The 21,727-nt window shown below is 47.7% G+C and overlaps 1 protein-coding gene across 2 annotated transcripts in view; it reads left to right on the forward strand.

Moving 5' to 3' along the window:
• The window catches only part of CUX2 (cut like homeobox 2), a 163,974-nt gene that overhangs the window by 106,491 nt on the left and 35,756 nt on the right, over nt 1–21,727 (forward strand). For both annotated transcript variants that reach the window (XM_054997109.1, XM_054997110.1), the window contains 4 exons: nt 13,689–13,826; nt 16,309–16,432; nt 19,148–19,224; nt 20,357–20,423. In XM_054997109.1, the coding sequence (XP_054853084.1) occupies nt 13,689–13,826; nt 16,309–16,432; nt 19,148–19,224; nt 20,357–20,423 (406 nt within the window). The remainder of the gene's footprint in view (nt 1–13,688; nt 13,827–16,308; nt 16,433–19,147; nt 19,225–20,356; nt 20,424–21,727) is intronic.

Below are 21,727 nucleotides of genomic sequence, written 5' to 3' on the forward strand. Positions count from 1 at the left end.
GTCCTCACAACAACCCTGTGAGGTAAGTTGAGCAGAACGTGTGTGACTGGCCCAAGGTTGCCCAGCAAGAGAAGGGATTCGAACGTGGGTCTCCCTGACCGTGGCTAAGGCTCTAACCATTACACAACACTGGCCCTTGAATCTGGCCTTCTTTCTTGGTTAGCCCTTGCTCTCCTTTGGCTTCACATCCAGCTGCAAGGACATTGGGAAGAGGATCTCATGCTTTCATGTATCTGAAACGATGACAACTTATGGCTCCGGCCAGGCCCGGCCTGGAGAGCCATTTTGACTGTCTCTACCCCGGAGGCAGCATTCTCCTGCCGAGTATGAAGAGCTCCGAACGGCTGGAGACATTCAGGAGAGCTCTGGTGGGGACGTTCATTCACTTTCTAGGCATTTAGGAACAGCAGAAATGTTTTTAATGGGTTCTTCAGGGAATTAAGGCAGGCTGAGGGATTGCAGGTTATTGGTTTAACTCACATTGTGTTTCATCCTGCATTGTGAGAACCAGTTGCCTTTTAGGCGTGCGCGCACACACACACAAACACACATGGGTCCTCCCAATTCCCTCAACAACCCATCCTTATTCAAGAGTCCAGTAGCACCTTTAAGATTAACCAACTTTATTATAGCATAAGCTTTCAAGAGCCACAGCTCTCTTTGTCAGATGCATCTGATGAAGAGAGCTGTGGTTCTCAAAAGCTGACAATGCATCTGACGAAGAGAGCCGTGGTTCTCAAAGGCTTATGCCTCAATAAAGTCGGTTAGTCTTAAAGGTGCTACTGGACTCTTTACTATTTTGCAACTACAGACTAACACGGCTAACTCCTATGGCTCTACATCCTTATTCAGTTTTCCTTGTGCCCATATGTCTCCCCCTTAGAATGAAACATTCCTACAGGTAAACAGAAAAAAGAAGGTGGTAAAGGTAGTCCCCTTGTATCATTACTGACCCATGGGGGGGGACATCGCAACTCTTTCTTGGCAGAGTTTTTGTTACAGGGTGGTTTGCCATTGCCTTCCCCAGTCATCTACACTTTACCCCCAGGAAACTGGGCACTCATTTTACGGCCCTCGGAAGGATGGAAGGCTGAGTCAGCCTTGAGTCGGCTACCTGAACCCAGCTTCCGCCAGGATCAAACTCAGGTCGTGAGCAGAGCTTGGGCTGCAGTACTGCAGCTACAGGTAGTTACCTATAAACACACATATATTTGTCGGCAGGTGAATTCTTTGTAAAAGCAAGAAACAAGCTCCTGATTCAACATTTTTTGTGGGTCTCCCCCCCACCCCCTTGAATGGCTTCTGTCAACGCAAACCTCAAGCGAAGAAAAGCAGCCCGAGTGTGATTGCTCAGCAAGTATTTTGATAAAGTGAGCCTCAGCCTGGATGTCTGTAATTATGGAAAGAAAATCATAAATCTTTTTGATATTGTTCACACAGATGTGGCATGAAGAAGCAGGATGTGCATGCGTCTGCATGTTAGGATGGGGGGGAAGCAGTAAAATTGCGTTAAAAGCATAATTAATGTCATTGTTGTCGAAAATGGTTTGATTTAAGCCTCCTTTTTGACTTATGTATTGGTGCTGGCTGATTTCTTCATTGTGCTTTTAGGTGCAAAACCAAATTCAGGCCGGAAGAAATAAACTTGTTAAGTAAGGAGAGAGCTATTGTCGAAGGCTTTCACGGCCGGAGAACGATGGTTGTTGTGGGTTTTCCGGGCTGTATGGCCGTGGTCTTGGCATTGTAGTTCCTGACGTTTCGCCAGCAGCTGTGGCTGGCATCTTCAGAGGTGTAGCACCAAAAGACAGAGATCTCTCAGTGAGAGATCTCTGTCTTTTGGTGCTACACCTCTGAAGATGCCAGCCACAGCTGCTGGCGAAACGTCAGGAACTACAATGCCAAGACCACGGCAATACAGCCCGGAAAACCCACAACAACCAAGGAGAGAGCTGTGTGCATGCCATGGGAGCATGTGGAAAACATGGTGTAAAACTCAGCAGTCAGGCAGGCTTAGATTCAAATATCCTAAACCAGGAAGATGCCACAGTATCTCAGGAAACCTCAGGAACCAGAAGAGCGGGTGAATAAGATTTCCAAGTTTCGGAGGCAATCTTTGTTCTCCTGAATTGTTTCAGAATTCCATTGCTACAAAGAACAGTAACTAGAAAATTGCTAGGAGGAGCCGTGGACTTTGAAGTTTTAGAAAGGTGTCTTTCTTTACTTCATTTATACCCTGTCTTTCTCACCAATGGAGACCCAAAGTGGTGTACATCAATCTCCTCAATTTTATCCTCACTACTACCCTGTGAGGTAGGTTAGGCTAAGAGTGTGTGACTGGCCCACGGTCACCCAACAAGCTTCCATGGCAGAGCAGGGATTTGAACCTGGGTCACCTAGATCCTAGTCTGTCACTCTAGCCACTACACCACACTGGCTTTCAGTGTCATGTATTGCAGGGGCTGCTGTGGTCATAGAGTCATAGGGTTGGAAGGGTCCTCCAGGGTCATCTAGTCCAACCCTCCGCACAATGCAGGAAAAGTGACTCTTTGGACTTTCCCCCATTATGAATAAGCCTCATTATTTGGAATAATCATAGTTTTACTGCAGCAGCTTCAGGCAGTGTCTACCTGCATGGTGCAGAGTGCAGCAGAATGGGCTCTTTTATGCCTCTAGCCTGGGCTCTCAAGGGCTTCCTGGGCGGCTTCTCCAAAGGGCTCAGTGGCGCTCCACTGGAAAGTGTTGAGTGGGTGGCGTCATGTCTGGCTGGCCACTGTGCTAACTGCAGATGGCACACACAGGCATTTGTTAACATACAGCAGACCTGTAGTGTAGCAGGCCCCATGATATAAACGGGAGGCCAAAAGAGAGTTAGCGGGCCCCAGATAGGCCTTGGCAAAGATGTGCTTGTTGAGAATTAGTTTCAGTTAAGCAGATGTAACTTCCATTGCAATTTTCCCCTTGTCTTTGCTTCAACGAGCAGCTTACTTGGTTTCCCTCTTCTCCATTGTATCCTTACAACAGCCCTGTGAGGTTGGCTAGGCTGAGAGAAAGAAAGAGGGCGACTGGCTCAAGGTGCTCCCAGTGAGCTTCTGATGCGGGAAGAGAGGGTGTGCAAGTCTTCTTGCCAAACTCCTTGGTTGCCAAAAGGGACTAGCAGTTCAATGGTTATTTTTAGGATTGCCGCCACTTTGTTTGGAAAAGGGACAAGGCAGGCCGGAGAAGTTCTGGGCAGCAGGGAGCAAGGAAAACTGATTCCACCCTTGCAATCAGCTCACTGGCCATTAGGTGCCAAATAGCTGGAAGAAAGTACTTCTAAGGAATTGCTCACTTCTTGAATTCCCTGCTGCTAGGTGTCCTCTGGCTAAGATGTCTTAATGCACGGATTAGCAGAGCCATGAAGGAGAAGGCTAGTTTCCGGTAGGTAGCTGTGTGGGTCTGTAGTAGAACAGCAGGATTTGAGCCAAGTGGCACCTTAGAGACCAACAAGATTTATCAATAGGATTGCCGGCTCCAGGTTGGGACATTCCTAGAGATTTGGGGAGTGCAGCCTGGGGAGGGCAGAGTTTGGAGAGGCAAGAGACCTCAGTTGGGTTTAACATCATACACTCTACCTTCAAAAACAGCCATTTTCTCCAGGATAAGTGATCTCTGTTACCTGGAGATCAGTTGTAATTCTGAGCAGGGCTTTTTTTCAGCTGGAACGCGGTGGAATGGAGTTCCGGCACCTCTTGAAAATGGTCACATAGCTGGTGGCCCCGCCCCCTGATCTCCAGACAGAGGGGAGTTTAGATTGCCCTCTGCGCATGGAAGGCAATCTCAACTCCCCTCTGTCTGGAGATCAGGGGGCGGGGCCACCAGCCATGTGACCATTTTCTCCGAGGGCAACCCACTGAGTTCCACCACCTCTTTTCCCAGAAAAAAGCCCTGATTCTGAGGAATCTCCAGATACCACCTGGAGGTGGGCAACCCTGTTTTTCAAGGGTATGAGCTTTCACGAGTCAGAGCTCCCTTTTGGCTGGTCCCAACAGGCCTCTCTTGTGTCGTTGCTATGCTCTTGGCCATGGAGAGTTGCCCCTTCCTCTCCAACTTCAGAAAAAGTTCTAGAACTTGCCACTAAAAAACCCTCCTGATCTGAGTTCCCTTTCCTATCTATGCACAGATGAGCTGCAAGCCAGAATGAAGAGAGTCGATCGTGCTGTCTGTGAGTGACGGCTCCTTCGGAGTATGCTGTTGGAAAGCAGTTTGTTTTCTCTTCGTCGCCAGCCTTTAAAATAAATACTTGTTTTTTCTTAAGGAAGCCATAAGGAGCCGATGCTTTATTACCCGAAAGCTCAAATTGACTATCTGGGAAAGTTTTACTGGTTGATCCAAAAATGGTTTTCAGAACAAACGGTAGATTGCTAGAAGTATGCAACAGTGTCCTCTAGTGACTAGACATTAAATAGCTGATCTTTGTTTAATAACACAGCTGTTTTTATTTCAGTTTGCCTTCGAGTGTTTTTGAAAAAAAGGAGGCAAGTCTGGTCTCCTGTGAGGATTCTACCCAATACAATCAAAATACATTACCCATCTTTGTGTGGCGGCGTCTGCAGAAATGAGGTTGGCGGCCTTGGGGTTTACTTTAAAGTACTATGTTTGGGTTAAGGTTTACCAGTGTCCGCCCAAGCATGTGAGTAGTCCTCATAGAGGAAGAAAATGAGATAGACCTGTTTAGGTATACAGAATCCATGCTGGGGAAGGATCCCTCCTTTAAGCCCCAGGAAGGGTTACATTTAAATCATTTAAAAGATATTTGAAATAGTTTAAATAAAGAAAAAAAATTAACAAAAAAAAGCTATTTGAAATATTAATACCCCAGCTTTCTTACTGAAAAAAATAAACGCTAGCTTTCCATGTAAAAACAGTTGTTTTTTTCTTGTCTAGGGATTAAAGCTGTCCAGGACAGCCATTTTAAGGGAAAATGGCCTGAGGTGGAAAAGTTAATAATAATAATAACAGCAGCAGCAACAATAACAACAACATTCAATTTATATACCGCCCTTCAGGACAACTTAACACCCACTCGGAGCGGTTTACAAAGTGTGTTATTATTATCCCCACAACAATCACCCTGTGAGGTGGGTGGGGCTGAGAGAGCTCAGAGAGAGCTGTGACTGACCCAAGATCACCCAGCTGGCTTCAAGTGGAGGAGTGGGGAATCAAACCTGGTACTCCAGATTAGAGTCCCACGCTCTTAACCACTACACCAAACTGGCTCTCATTCCCTCTGTTCCCTGGTGCTGTAAATCCTGATTAACTCCCCCCACCCCACTCCTAGCTTGTTGCTTTGAAGGTCTGTTATATTTCTGGGGATCTAAACATAGAGCCCCAGTGTTGGATGGTTTTGCCTTTTAAAAAATGAAAACTACCACTATTACTACTACTGCTACTTTTTCTTATTTTCTTTATTTATAAAATAGTAAAGAGTCTATTTTGCAACTACAGACTAACACGGCTAACTCCTCTGGATCTTTATTTATAGTCTCTCTTTCTCACTGGGATTCAAGGTGGAAAACTGATACGGTCACAACTGTTCAGTCAATTTGCAAGTAAAAGATCCCCCCAAAATTGACACTATTAGCAACTGTATCGTCGGAGGCTTTCGCAGCCGGAGAACGATGGTTGTTGTGGGTTTTCCGGACTGTATTGCCGTGGTCTTGGCATTGTAGTTCCTGACGTTTCGCCAGCAGCTGTGGCTGGCATCTTCAGAGGTGTAGCACCAAAAGACAGAGATCTCTCAGAGATCTCTCAGTGACAGCCCGGAAAACCCACAACAACCACTAATAGCAACTGTCTCCATTTTGTAGCAGGTCTCCAAGTCTTTTAAGTGCAAAGTTTTTTACCCCACCCAGCTGCCTGAGCTTGAATCAAAGAAGTCCTCATAGAATCCTAGAGTTGGAAGGGGCCTTATAGACCAGCTAGTCCAACCCCCTGCCCTATGCAGGGACAGCCTAAAAGATCCCCGACAAGTATTCGTCCAATCGCTCCTTGAAGACTGCCAGTAAGGGGAACCCACCACATCCCCAGGCAGCCCATTCCATGTATCCCCTTTTTCTCTGCTTCTTTACTTTCAGCCCCAGTTGCAAAATAACAATGATGTGCCAAAACGAAGGCTTGCCAGTCCACCCAGACGATGTGCGGAGGCTGGAAATTCCTTCCGGCCAGCATACTCTCATCTGCTGGCAGCCTGAAGCATGAGGCTTAATTACCCATATCGTTATCTTAGCTTTCATAGCTGCAAATGTTTTAAGGGCTGTAAAGCTATCCAGTCCAGCTCTCCTCCTCCCCCCACAAATGCAGCTACGCTTGGTATCTCTCCCTCTTCCTCCACAGCTGGGAGTCCTACAGGTGGGTCATGAGCTGTGCAACAGACGATGCTGCCCTTTGGTTCTGAATGTATTGCTTTCCAATTTTGCAGGGTATCTTTTGTTACTGTGAGAAAGAGGAAGAAGTTTGCTTCTTGCTGCTCCTTGGGTGTGCAGTCAGGGAGTGAGTCAGGTTTCTACTTGGTCACCTTTTAACTTAAGGACAAGATGTGTTTGTCAATGGCCATTTCCACACACGTTGAATAATGCACTTTAGCAATCCTTTGGAAGTGGATTTTTTTGTTTCACACACAAAAACCCAGTTCCAAATTATCACTAAAGAGCATTTACAAGAGCATTATCCAACGTGCGTGAAGCAACCAAGGTTAAAAAGTATGCACAAAATAGAAATCACTGACTTCTTTCTACTAAATTTAGTGTTTTATCTTGTGCTCACGTTTAGGGCACCTCTTATCATGGCTATCCTTACAACGGCAACCTACCATTCAGGGTAGGCCAGTAATATTATCTCCATTTTGCAGATAAAGGGCAAGGAGTTTAGGAGTGAAAGAGAGCAACTGGCCAAAGACTATTTGGTGATTTCATGTCTGAAGTTGATTTTTATGAAATCCGTCAGTTTATCTGTGTGTGTTTGTTGCTTGCATGTGCACTCTTTGTCTTTTGTAAGCCACTGCAAGAGCCTGTCAGTGGGATGCTAAACCTGGGAAATCATAATGGCCGATGTGGGATTTGGCACGGGGGCCTTTCAGGTCATGAAATGCTGTCAAGAGCTATATGGATTTGGCTGATTGAGAATATGCACTCCGCTGACTAATAGAGGAAAAGGAGACCTCTGAGACCATGGCTTAGTTTAGGAGGTGGGCCACGACTCAGTGGCAGAGCATCTGCTGTGCATACACAAAGACCTGGGTTCAATTCATGGCACCTCCAGCTAAAAAGATCTGGTGGCAGGAGATGTGAAAGACCTCTACCTGGGACACCGGAAAGCCACTGCCATCAGAATAGGTAATACTTTGATAGGCCAAGGGGGCTGATTTGGTATCTGGCAGCTTCATGGGTTCAGGCATACATGTAGCATCTTCCAGTTTATAGATCCAGAGGAGTTAGCCATGTTAGTCTGTAGTTGCAAAATAGCAAAGAGTCCAGTAGTACCTTTAAGACTAACCAACTTTATTGTAGCACAAGCTTTTGAGAGGCATCGTCAGAGGCATCGTCAGCTTTTGAGAACCGCAGCTCTCTTTGTCAGGTGCATCATCAGATGCATCTGACAAAGAGAGCTGCGGTTCTCAAAAGCTGCTCTGATGAAGAGAGCTTTGGTTCTCAAAAGCTGACGATGCATCTGATGAAGAGAGCTGTGGTTCTCGAAAACTGACGATGCATCTTTGACGAAGAGAGCTGTGGTTCTTGAAAGCTCATGCTACAATAAAGGTGGTTAGTCTTAAAGGTGCTACTGGACTCTTTACTATCTTCCAGTTTACTATCCAGTATTTCTGCTCACCTATCCTTTTCAATGAACCTGGCTCAGTTGTTGCTACACACATTTCTGATCCAGAGCTCACTGGTGTGCAGTTTCCCATGGATGTACGTATTTCATTTATACCACGTGTTTCTTCTCAGTGGGGGCCCTAAATGGCTTGCAACGTGGTTCTCAGCTTCTCCATCTTATCCTCACAGCAGCCCTGGGTGGAAGGTTAGGTTGAGGGTGTGTGATTGGCCCACATTCCCCCAGCGAGCTTCCACGGCAGAGGAGGGGGGATCTGAACGCAACCACGCTGGCTCTTTCTGCGGTTGAATCTCTAGAGGCAGAAGAGGAATGACGTGGCTGCTCAGATTCATAACACAACCTGCAAAATATTGCTGTGCTTGTTTTGTTCCTGGCAACGGTGGCTTCAAAACAAACGGTCTCGTTTGCCTTTGTTTGGGAAGCTGCTTGGAGGGCCATTGTGGCGGGAAAGCAAGCTTCGTGTTTGTGTGGTAATTTTTTTGAAAGAAATGTTCCCATCTTGCACAGCTCCCCCCGCCCAATGTAGAGAAGAGCAGGGTACTGATTTTGTGGCTCTAAACTTACACTCATTGTTTCCACGATGCCACCCTTCGCAATCTAGGCCGTTTCCAGACGGCCCCCCGCCTCGCGAAACGTCGCGCGTCGTCGCGCGTCGTTGCGCAGAAAACGCGAAATATCGCGTTTTCTCGCGCGAGTTTTGCGCGACATCGCGCAAAACTCGCGCGAGAAAACGCGATATTTCGCGTTTTCTGCGCAACGACGCGCGACGACGCGCGACGTTTCGCGAGGCGGGGGGCCGTCTGGAAACGGCCCTAGTTGTCATCCGCTTGTCTGGCTGGGTTATAGATCTCAGCCCTTGGCCCCATTGTATTTGCGAATTCATCCCGGCTGCAACTTCTGTCTAGTTAGCTGGTTCTTTATTTCTGCCTGAGGGTGTAAGTTTGCTTGGGCATGAGGAGAGGAATGTACAAGTTTGATAAGCCTTTGTTGATGTGGATGGAAACCCTCATTGGGTCAAGCAGGGGAGATAGATCATTCCACCACGCAAATCACTTCTCTGGCCTGTCCTGATAAGGGTGGCGGCACACGAGCAGAGTCGAAAAGACGTGGAGGGGCGCTTCCAAGGCGGAATTGTCCAGATAAATGATGTTTGGCCTGCACAGGCTGCTTATTGCTTTGCCTTGACTGTACTGCTGAAGGAGCCGGCATTTTGGCTATCTGGGTGATGAGCGAAAACTTTGCTTTCCCGCACCACCTTCATTGTTTTATTCAATCTGAGGTGATTTCATCTGGGGTTCAATCCAGACAGTAGGCTCCTAAACCCAGAGGGTGATGATAACAACAACAACAACATTCTATTTATATACAGCACTTAACGCGCACTCAGAGCAGTTTACAGTGTATTATTATTATCCTCACAACGATCACCCTGTGAGGTGGGTGGGGCTGAGAGAGCTCCGAGAAGCTGTGACTGACCCAAGGTCACCACCACCACCAACAACAGCAATGATATTTGATTTATACCCCACCCGTCAGGGTTATTATTATCCTCACAACAATCACCCTGTGAGGTGGGTGGGGCTGAGAGAGCTCTGGAAGAGCTGTGACTGCCCCAAGGTCACCCAGTTGGCTTCAAGTGGAGGAGTAGGGAATCAAACCTGGCTCTCCAGATTAGAGTCCTGCCGCTTTTAACCACTACACCAAACTGGCTCTCTCTTACATGGTTTGAAAGGATGCCCATGAGGAAGTCTTCCCTATCCCCTCTGTAACCTCTGGTAAATTTTTTACCTCATGTCTTCAGGCCATCCCGTTGTGCATTTCCCCACCTCCAGCCCCCAGTGTTGTGAGGGAATGCAGGTCAAGACGTGGGCCAAGTTTTCCCACGTGTTGAGTAGGTGGGAGAAAGTAGACATTGTCGCAGTCAGGAGTCGGGCCTTTTTGGCAAATGCCTTGCAGAGTTCTGTCATTCCCTGATTTTTGTAGAAGGGCTTGGGGCCCTTGACCAAATGGCACTTCAGTACTGTTTTTGCTGGGTTTGGGGGTATAGGATGGCTCCTTTTGATTCCCTCCCCACCCACATCTGTAATTCATTCCAGGATTTTTTTTCTGGGAAAAGAGGTGGCGGAACTCTCAAGAGGGAAATGAGGAAGAAACATACAGGATTCTTTGAAATCATATTATTTTCAAGCACCATTGCTGAGTATTTTCAAGAGGTGCCGGAACTCCATTCCCCCACATTCCCCCTGAAAAAAAGCCCTGATTCATTCTCTCTTTTTAAAATCATTCTTCTCGGTTGTTGACTGAGGATTTCTTTCTGGTTCCCTCTGCCATTTGAACAAGGAAAGCTTGCCTCATTCCCCACTCTCATGTTTACCTAACTTTTTGGCCCTTGAAACTTGATTCTCTTTTTGTCTCGCTCCTCAGAAGTAAGGAGAGAGGGTGGTGGTGGTGGTGGTGGTGGTAGGGAGAGCAGGAGAGGAAAGAGGAGCCCAATACAATAGGAGCCATTTTCTTGAACTTATTAAAAAAGATCCAGACTTGTAAATTAATTTGTCCGTGTTATACAATGGCAGTGCAGATGGACTCATTAGCATGCACACAACAAATAATTATGGATGAATTTTTTAGCTGGCCTTCCTAATGGGCTTGCTGGGTTAATTATGTCAATGTATAATTACATCGGCCCTGGGAGGCATAATGGCGCACCCCTGCTGAGCCGAGGCTGGCTAATGACGGTGGCGGCTGACGGGAGAAGATGGCCCTGTTTGGAATGCACCTGCTTACCTCGGCAGAAACTGCCATTGTCTACGCCTGCCGGGGCCTAAGCAAACAGACATTATCGGCAGAACGTGCCGTTGGATGGTTACGGAGGGTGGCTTTGCAGAAGGGAGCCGGCCTGAATGGAACATCCTCTAAGCAGGGGATGGAAGAGGCTTAGCTGGGATGGCTCTCGTTCCGCCAGCCCTGCAGCGTAGCCAGCTGGTGGCTGGCGGCTGCAGAGGGCTGCTCGAACTTCGTAGCCGTCCTTCTTCACCGGCAGAGATGCAGTAGGAGGTCTTGGCTTTTTCAGCCTGGGGTCCTCCCTTCCGATCAGTAACGCACCTTATTTAAGCCCTCGCCCTGAGTTCAGATCTGTTACTTAAACCCATACCTCACATTCAGGGGCATTCGTGCCACCGTTCTTCAAGCGTCTAGAAAAATTGTGGAGAATGGAAAAATCAACTTCCTGAGAAACTTGGGATTCCGCTTGTACTTAAACAATGTTTCTAGCCTTTAGGACGATGAAAGATGTGCTTGAAACTAGGCGGGTTGTGTCTGCTGAAATCTCAGAAGCCAGATGGGCAGCCAGCCACCTTTATTTGTCCAAGGAAGCAGTTCTCTCAGTGGCCTTGCTTATTCTCCTTTGAGGACCCAGGAAAGAAGGGAAAGAAGCTAAACCTCCCTGCCTGTTTAGGCCTGGTTCACACACACAAAAGGAGGTGGTGGTGGAATACGCTGGACCATTTCAGGCTGTGGGTGGAGGATCGCATTTTGGAATGCTTCCCTGCAAATAAAAACACCGCAGCTACGAAGTAATAAAGAGTTCAGTAGCACCTTTAAGACTAACCAACTTTATTGTAGCATAAGCTTTCAAGAACCACAGCTCTCTTTGTCTGACGATGCATCTGACAAAGAGCTACGGTTCTCGAAAGCTTATGCTACAGATGCATCTGACAAAGAGAGCTGCGGTTCTCGAAAGCTTATGCTACAGATGCATCTGACGAAGAGAGCTGTGGCTCTCAAACGCTTATGCTACAATAAAGTTGGTTAGCTTTAAAGGGGCTACTGGACTCTTTACTATTTTGCAACTACAGACTAACACGGCCGACTCCTCAGCAGCTATGAAGTGGAACATTTCCCTATACTCTGCTAGTTTTCTGTTTGCAAGGAGGTTTTGCTTCTTCAAATGCAAAGGAGCCTTCAAAGCTGGAGTTCTTGCTCTCTGAAATAGCTAACTCAACCTCCACAGGGCTCTTGATGCCACATTCTTGTGCATGAACCAATCCTTAGATATTCCGAGGGAGCCCTGCTTTTGGGGTGCCTTGCTTGGGCTTGGTACCGATTCGGATGTTTTGTTTTGTCTTTTGTAAATACAACTCTATGGGAACTTGATGTCCTTGTTTGGGATTCTTTATGAGGGGGGGGGGACAGTAGAGGATGGACTTTGCAAGAGGGTTTCCTCGCCAGTGGTCAATATAGCATAGTGGTCAGCGTGTCAGACTAGAAACTGAGAGGCCCAGAATCAAATCCTCTCACTTTCATGAAGCTTGTTGAACACCATAGGGCCAGCCACTTCTTCTCCGCCGAGACTACCTCACAGGGTTGTTGTGAGGAAAAGATGGGGAAGAAAGGGCTGTGCACGCTGTCCTGAGCTATTTGTAGGAAGGGCAGGATAAAAATGGATGGGATGGGTCATTGATCTTCCCCTGCCGGGTGCAGCCTGTGGGAGCATTAAACTCTCTGGCAAAGTGGCAAAAGGGGGCAGAAATCTGTGTCCAAAGCCCAAGCACTGGGCAGAGGTCAGGGGGGATACCCCGGAGTCTGGGGGAAGGGGCGCTGCTCAGGCCTGCCTGTGACATTTCAGAATGGAAATAGAAGTTGTTCTTGGAGTTGGTTGGAGTTTGCCGGGAGTGCCTCCTCTGTGCAGGTCTGGAGAAAGAATGCATCTGGGCGGTACTGATTCCGCTCAGGCTGCTCCTCCGTATGAAGAAGAAGTCCCTGCACTTGGAGGACTAGCCTGTCGGAGAGAAAGCTGGGTGAGGTCCCTCCTCTGCAAATTACTAGATCTCATAACATATTAACTGTTCCAGCATTCAGTCCCAAAGACTCCAGAAAGAGTCTGGCCATTTTTGTCTGCTTTTGAGTCAGAATGAGGCGTCACTTCATGGCGGGGAGGGGGGGGCTTGCAATTCTGCTTTCCTGGGAGTAAGCCCTAGGATTTACTTCTGAGGAGACTTGTTTAGGATTGCTGTGTTTGGCCTCTAGAACATGTCCCCAAATATTTTGTGACAGTGTTTCAATGACGGGTGCTCAGGTCATTGACAGAAAGGAAGGTAAGTCAACAGCCCTTGCGTTGGGGCTGTTTGCCCTCAGGGCGAAATTGCATGGCCCCTGGAAGTCTTTTTAGAAAGGAAGTAATTTTGGGGGGTAAATTTTGCCATGATCCTTAAATATGTTTCTACTCACCTTTTCTTATGCTGTGGCAGTTCTCATTGGTTATTTTTAGTGTTGGCATGACAGTTGTGGTGTTGTCTTAAAAAAAAAATAGTGGCTGCATTCCTTGTAAACCACCCAGAGGGCCCTTTGGGATATAAACGGGGCAGAAATGAAACCAAAATGAGACGTTTGCAATTACTGAGGTAGCAATGAGGTGGCAGAGTCCTGAGGTTGTGGAATGGATTTTCTCATTTCAGCCTGCAGGTGAGGAGAAATCAAGTAGAAAACTGGCCTTTCAAGGAGCAGGTTACAATAGAATTTTCATCCCTGATGTGCTAGTTTTCTACTTGCAGGAAGTTTCTTACATAAGAGAAGAGTGACTCCTACCCCCCCACCCCAACTGCAGTATAAAGAAGTGTAGTCCACTTTGTCTCCTCACTTTGCTTCTTGCATAAACCAAGTCTGATTCAGGAAAACAAGGTGATAGAATGGACTGTGCTACTTCTCACGGTTGGGGGTACTGGAATTCCTGTTTTGAACGTTCTCCTGTTGGGGTGGGGGGTACGTTTGTTCTGTTGAAGTGGTGAGTTCTGACTCTTCTTATTTCGCCTGTCCCTGTCTAGATCCTGTCCCCGTCCTGGAAACGGCACGAAGCCTAGAAAACCGGCTGCAGCAGCTGCATTGCCTCAGCCCAGAGAACCCGCCTTTGAAAGAACTGAACAGACAGTGGAAGAAGAACTCAGAGCTCCTGTGCCCAAAAGGTACCAGACACCCCACCTGGTACTTTGGCCTGATTCTGTGTTTCATGCAACAAGGCAAAAGGGTAAGGGGTGGTGCGTGCCCTGAGCCTTCACAGCGGAACACAGAATGCACGGGATTAGAGACAGAACGGAGCTTCCTTGAAAATCCCAGCTCTTGTTCTACCCCTCATCCCCTGGCCAGGTTCCTAGCCTTTATGCCTCTGAAGATGCAATTACAAGTGCGGGAACAATGCTTGCTGAAATCTCAAAAGCCAGAGGGACAAGAGTTTTAGTAGCTGAAAGCCGGGGGGTGGGTGGGGAGCTTTTGTTCCTTGATCATGCATCTGACGAAGAGAACTTGATTCTCGAAAGCTTATGCTACAATAAAATTGGTTAGTCTTAAAGGTGCTACTGGACTCTTTTTGATTTTGTTCCTTGCATTCCTCTTGGCCCCCATCCGTGTAGAACAGAGACAATATCAAGTATGTAAATAAGATGTATGGGTAAAATATCCATAACAGTCCTTGACAGCCATCTTTCTGAGCACATGATAGAGGTGCCAGCAGTGGCTTAACCCTCCTATTATGCACGAACGTACACAAGTGCTTCATATCCAGCCAGCCCATTGGTGTGTGTAGCACAGTATCGTCTGCTCTGATTGGCGTTTGTTCTCCAGGGTTTTGGACAGAGAAAAGTCTTTCCCAACACCTGTTCTTTAAGGGCCTTTCTCTGGAGATGCCAGAGACTGATCCAGGAGCCTTCGGCATGCAAAGCAGGGGCTCTGCCGTGAGCCGCTGTCACACCCTCTCTGACCTTCCAGTTTCTTCTCGTCCCAACCCCTTGCCCGTTTGGAGGTATAGCCGCTTCCCTCATTCCCCCCCCCCCTTCTAAACAGAAGCCAACTTTCCTCTCTTCTGCCCTGATTCTTGCACTGCAGTTTCCTGCAAACCCTTGACCTCTCCCGCCCAATTTGTTCCATGAGAACTGTTCGTTTCATGGATTCTCAGCAACCTCTTTGCACAAGTAAAGCTTATTGTATAACTCTGCAAACTTGCATAATTTATATAGATTACCATGTTCCACTTGTAAGAAAAGGGAAATTTCTTTTCCCGAATCACACAGGCTACCCCTATTGCTGGTAGGAATGGCAGCTCGACGTGGGCAGCGGTGCTGTCTGAGCCCGCCACTGCCTACCTCCTGCTACCTCTTCAACATCCCACGAGGGGGTAGGGCTCATTGTTCCTACCCCCCTCCTCCTCCCTCGTGCATTGTCAAAACATGAATGCCCAGTTGGGCTTCCTGAACTTTTGCTTCATGCAAGAGTTTGGAGAAAATTCTTGGGCATGTGTGGCTTCCATACTGTCAAAGACACTTAGGGAACAAGGAAGGAAGGAAGGGGCGTGAGCCCCTGGGAGAAGGACACAGTGGTGGCAATGACATGTACACATGTGTCTGTGCGTGCCTACACACTGGACAATTGCAGGACTGCCATTCTCCAAAATCCGTCACCCAAGGCCATCTCTTCACCTTGCCTTTTTGTAGAGTCAGCCATGTCAGGAGAGATCAGCCTGGTAGGTGGGGTATGTATGTGTTGTAGACTTTTTTTCTCTTTAACATTGAGAAAGATCGATAAATGGAGGGGTGTGTGTGTCATGTTTGCGTAATGTATAATAGCATGCCTATTCTTAAATAGAAAAGCAGGATAGCCCTTGAATAAAAGTAATAATATAGCAGATAAGGGGCTGAGACTCAGTGTCTCTCTACATGAGACACCTCAGTGCATTTTCCTCAAGTGTAGGGAGATGCGATGTTAGCCGGGAAGCGTGATTTAAAAAGACAGAGCCAGTGGAGATTGCTCCTCAGAGGGTTTGTTAATTTGATCTTTGTCTCCCGGAAGGCTCTGGCAATTTCACCTCTCTGTCTCTGTCTTTCTAAACTACCCTTCCCAGCTAACATTGCATCACGTATTCACATGTCAAGTGTCTCGTGTAGAGAGACTCTCAGCGACTGAGATCAGATCTGAGACTCGGGGACTTCATTTCACAGCTTTGTAGACAATTCATAGTATGGCAGGGGGGTAGTGGGAACTCTTGTCCATTGGAGAGCAAAAATGCAAAAGAGAGATGAAATTTTGCAGCATGGCTGAACCCAAGGTTGGCACGGCCCGCTCTGGCACAATTTCCTCAGCCCCGCAGGGCTGTTGGCAGCCTTCTCAATCATTAGAAGCTGAAGCGGTTCGAAGGAGGCCATTAGCAGACCTAACCTAGCCAGGAAGGAACCACTGCAGTAGACACCAGGCCTGCTCTCAGAACGCCATGCTCCTGCTGGGACTCTGAAATGCAATTGACCGGCTATGTATTAAGTCTGTAGCTGGAGCCTGGATGCTTAATTCTCTACCAAGATTGATCTCTTGGCCTTGGAAGGCTTTCCGCCACCCTCCGCTCCTGTTCTCCCTCCCTGCCTGAGGATGTCATGCTGTTGATGTGGTTTTTTTTACCCACAGAGCAGAGGGAAGGGACACCTCCAGCAGGGCTCGCTGGGCCGGAGGGAGCCAAGCTCACGAGCCTCAGCAGCAAAGCACTCCTGACGGAAAACCTGCTGCAAAGAAATGAAGTTGAGAAGCAAAAGTACGTGAGTAGTTGAGTGGCAGAGCCGCTGGGACAACTGCCTTAAAATCCGTTTGGGAATTGAAGCCGGCTTGTGCATATGTGTTGTGGGCGCATGCGCACTGGAGGACGGCAAGGTTGGCAGAAGAGGCAAGTGAAGCTCAACCTCTCACCAGCCTGCAGAGTCCTCCACATACTGTGTCCCCTCCTCCCCACACCCTGATGAGCCCTCCTTCCTGGGGTTCACAAACTTTGACTTGGCTGAGACTCTTTCTATGTGAGATGTCTTGGTGCGTGTTTGTCAAGTGCAGGGAAAAGTAATTTTAGCCAGGAAATGGAGTTTAAAAAGACAGAGCTGGCAGAGATTGTTCCTCAGAGGGTTTGTTAATTTCATCTTTGTTTCTGGGAGGGCTCTGTCAATTTCATCTCTTCAGTCCAGGGCTCATTTTGAGGGGGAACGCACAGAAATGCAGTTCTGGCAGTTCCCCAAAGAGGTCACATGACAGATGGCCCCGCCCACCTGACTCTCAGCCATTTGGGGCCCGTTTCGGCCTGGATTGGGGCCAAAACGGCCCGGATCAGGCCTCTGACAGGTGGTGGATCACTCTCCCACTCAGCAGCGGCCTGATCCTGACCACTTTGGGCCCCTTTTCAGCCATTTTCAGCCCCCTTTTGCCATTTTGGTCCCAATTTCAGCCATGAATGGCCAGGATTGGGTCCAAAACAGCCAGGATAGGTGATGTCAGGAGGTGTGGCATATGCAAATCAGTTATGCTAATGACACACTTCTGGCAATGGCAAGGGGAGTGGCATATGCTAATGAGTTATGCTAATGAGTTCCTCCAGCTCTTTTTCTATGAAATGACCCCTGCTCCAGTCTAAAGCTGTGTGGGATCGCAACCAAAGGGCAGTGATGAATGGAAATGGACTGGAGTTATAATGGGTTGAAGTTTCCCTTCTGGCATTTCACAGGCCCTTCACACAGTTCCAATGTATAGCAAAGCCTTTGCCCTGCCACTGACTGTGTCTTTTTAAATGACCTTTTCCAGCTACCATTCCATCTTGCGACAGGTGTTCTTCATGTATCAGATGTCTTGTGTCGAGACTCTTAGAGCTAAACCACGCGAGACAAATTACACAAGGACGCTCAAGTGAAGGGAGACACAATGTTAGCCAGGAAGTGTAGTTTGAATTTCACCTTTCTACAGAGCCGGCAAAGATCTCTTCAAAGAGATTGTTAATTTCCTCTCTGCTTCCCAGAAGGCTCTGTCAATTATTAACAAACTCTCTGAGGAAAGATCTTTGTGGGCTCTGTACAGAGGTGAAATTAACAAACCCTCTGAGGAGCGATCGTTGTCTGCTTTATATAGAGAGGTGAAATTTAAACTACGCTTCCCGCTAACATTGCATCTCCCTTCATTTGAGCATCGTTGTGTAATTTGTCTCGTATGGTTTAGTAAGCAGCCGAGGTCTGTAACTGCCCCGACCTGTCTCCCTAGTTCACTCTGCATGCCAGAGGGAAGGACAGGTATCTTATTTGCTTTGCACTGGACTTCACTGAAGTCTAAAGCAACTTGAGAGACCTGATGGGGAAGAAAGAGCAAGCTGCCCCCAGGGGACCTGTCTCTTAAGGATAGGAACCCCATCCTTCTCCCTCTATCCTGGTGCTTGTGCCAGTTCACGTGGAGATTTTGCAAAGGTCAGAGGCGAGCCCCCTCTTCTCTTCTCACTTCTGTGCAAGAATCCAGTAGCACTTATAGGACGAACAAAATTTGTGGTAGGATATGAGCTTTCGTGAGCCCCAGCTGAACTGTGGCTCACAAATGCTCATACCCTGCCACAAATTTTGTTCATCTTATAGATGCAACTGGACTCTTGCTCTTTTCTACTGCTACAGACAGACTAACATGGCTGCCCATTTTGTTTAGTTCTCCGAACAAGACCTCGGGAGACAGGCCAGGAGTGGATTCTTGGAGCCACAGTTTATTGACAGGCTGCTGTTCCAAATTCCATGACGTGTTCCTAAAATAGAGAAGGAGGACAGGAAATGCTGAAGCGTTATTAATATTGTATGAATCTTATTCACATAGAGATTAAAATTATAGAGTAGACACTCTTATTTATATAACATATGTGGCAATTAGAAACAAAATCCTTTGTGGGGCTGAACAGAAGCTTAAGCACAGTACGTTTCACAAGGGACAGGACTAATTTTTTAAAGGCACATCGTAATTGTTGGCGTATGTAGAGTGCTCTCTTCGGAAGAATCTCTGATCTGTTTTATCTGCATATCCAGGGCTTTTTTTCTGGGAAAAGAGGTGGTGGAACTCAGTGGGTGGCCCTCAGAGAAAATGGTCACATGGCTGGTGGCCCCGCCCCCTGATCTCCAGACAGAGGGGAGTCGAGATTGCCCTACGCGCCGCTCCCGCGGCGCGTAGGGCAATCTCAACTCCCCTCTGTCTGGAGATCAGGGGGCGGGGCCACCAGCCATGTGACCATTTTCAAGAGGTGCCGGAACTCCATTCCCCCGCATTCCCCCTGAAAAAAAGCCCTGTGCATATCCATCACCTAAAGTAAAGCTTGGCAGCCAGCCACGGGGGGCAAAACTTTGGTTCTGTTTTGTTCAGAATGTGTCTTTTGTTCAGGGAGGGAATTTGGCTGCCTCGCTCATTGTATCGCTTATTTTTCATGTTTATCATTTTGCATGTGTTTTTTTTCCCTGTATGCCGCTTCCAGGGGCCTACAAGAAGCACAGATCAGTTTGGCTGCTCGGCTGGGGGAAGCAGAAGAAAAGATCAAAGTCCTACATTCAGGTAGCTTAAGGGATCCTGAGATCCCTTGTTGTGCTCAAGTTGCCTCGATTTGCCAAGCTCACCCTGGTGCCCACCCACTCCCCAGTGATGCCTTCTTAACATTTCTGGTAGCCACGGCTGCCCTGGGCCTCAGAATAGTGCCATAGAGTAGAGTGGCTAGAGCTGGCATAGAGTAGACTAAATGAACAGACTGACGTTTAGGATGGTTCAAATCTCACCCCTGCTGCAAACTAGGTGGCAGTAAGCAAGCCTTCCCCCACCCACCCTCTTTCTCAGCCTCAGAGCTAAACTACAAGAGACGAATGACACGAGGACGCTCAAATGAAGGGAGTCGTAATGTTAGCCAAGAAGCTGAGTTTTAAAAGAGATGGGAAGGCGCTGTCAATTTCCCCTCTCTACAGGGCCAGCAAAGATTGCTCCTCAGAGAGTTTGTTAATTTCCTCTTCGCCTCCTGAAGGCTCTGTCAGTTTTACCTCCCCTTCTAGGAGGTAATTTTGAAGCATGTAGTGTAGTGGTTAAGTGGCTGGGCTGCAAATCAGCACTCTGCTGGTTCGAGTCCCACTACTGCTATGAGCTCAGCAGATGCCTTGGGTAAGCCACTCTTCTCAGCCTCAGCTTTCCAGATGTACCGTGGGGATAATAATAGCACTGATTTTGTTCACCGCTCTGCGTGGGCTCTAATCTGTCCAGAAGGGTGATATATAAGCGCACTGTTGTTGTTGTCGTTGTTATTAATAGAAAAGTGGGGTATAGGGTGCAGTCCTGAGGCATTTTCCTGGAAGTAAGCCCGAATTAGTACCAAGGGATTTACATCCACATAGACTAGCTTAGGGTTGTTCCCATAAATATTAAAATAAAAACAACCACGTTTGAAGAATAATGCAGATCTGCTAGATGTAACTGGCCAAAACCCTGCACAAACAGGCACTGCTCTGGCCAGGGGCCAGGTGGATTTCTGTGGGCAGGGAATTCTACCGAAGGAGGGCCACAACTGAAAAGCCCCATCCTTGGCGCTCACCCACCTGAATTCAAAAAGTGGGGCAAAACCAAACAGGCCGTTCTTAACCGAGAGATTATCCTTACCCTCCGTTGTGTGTGTGTCTTTTTGTCTTCTTTTCCCCTTGCTGGTCAGCACTAAAGGCAACACAGACGGAACTGGTCGATCTGCGTTGCAAGTATGACGAAGAGGCTGCTTCGAAGTAAGTTGGACGGCTTAGTGCATTCGGCATTATTGAGGTATTACAAATGAGTTAGGATCAGGGCTTTTGTTCTGGGGAAAGAGGTGGTGGAACTCAGTGGGTTGCCCTCGGAGAAAATGGTCACATGGCTGGTGGCCCCGCCCCCTGCTCTCCAGACAGAGGGGAGTTGAGATTGCCCTCCGCACCACTCCAGAAGCGCGGAGGGCAGTCTAAACTCTCCTCTGTCTGGAGATCAGGGGGCAGGGCCACCGGCCATGTGACCGTTTTCAAGAGGTTCCAGAATTCTGTTCCACTGTGTTCCAGCTGAAAAAAAGCCCTGTTTAGGATCATTGATGGGACGGCAAAAGAAATAACTTCTGTGTACATATGCGAGTACATTTAGCTTACGATTCACACAAACAGATGCACGTTCCAGGCTGAAGGGACAGCGGAACTCCCAAAGACTAACATTGCATTACATCTCAGGTTTGCTCTGTGCTGGAGTGCTGGCCTCTGGCACAACAAGATACTCATCACCGAATTTGAAGCTTCAACTGCCTGGATAGTGTGGCAATCCTGTCAACATTTGGGAGATAAGCTTAACATCCCCCATTTCCAGGGAGAGATATGCAAACATCCTGTTTTGAAGATCTTCCTGGTAACCACCTAGTAGGGTGTCTGACTGCTTATGGACCTGATCTCAGATTTCTAGCTCAGGTGGAAGGAGTTGAACAGTTTTGACAACCCCATGAATGAGTAACATAGTCTGAAGTAGGGGCATGCAGGGACAGAAAGATTCGGTTTTCCTGTTTCGGAATTTCCGAAGCAGGAAATAATCGGAAATAAGCAACTATTGCCCTGCTTTGGTATGCTCCATAAAGATTCTGAGCACACCAAAACTTCCTGCCTCACCGCTTATTTCACCCAATGGGAGGGGGAGGGGATTTGAAAGTGCCCCGAAGCTCCCAAAGCAACGCGAATCGCTTCAGGAAGCTTTGATTCGGCATTGCCAAATCAGGGCCAGCATGCTGGGCCCAATTCAAAAATCCCAAATCTTTACAAATCGGGCCCAATTCGGGTATTTATCCTGAATCAGAAACCCAAATCGCACACCCTTGGTCTCAAGCATCTAGGCAAGTGCTGGTTTTTCCTTGCAGTCCTCCTCCCAAGCCATTGGTTGAATTGCTGTGATGTCATGGGATGTTGGTAAAGATTCTGTTTGCTGAGGGTGGATGGGAGAAGGATCAGTTGCAGAATTTAGAAATGAAACTGCTATGAAGATTCATAAAGGACTGACTGGTGTGGAGCTGTACCTCACAAAGAAA

This window comes from Eublepharis macularius, chromosome 13, assembly GCF_028583425.1.
Source record: "Eublepharis macularius isolate TG4126 chromosome 13, MPM_Emac_v1.0, whole genome shotgun sequence".
In the NCBI taxonomy this organism is placed as follows: Eukaryota; Metazoa; Chordata; class Lepidosauria; order Squamata; family Eublepharidae; genus Eublepharis; species Eublepharis macularius.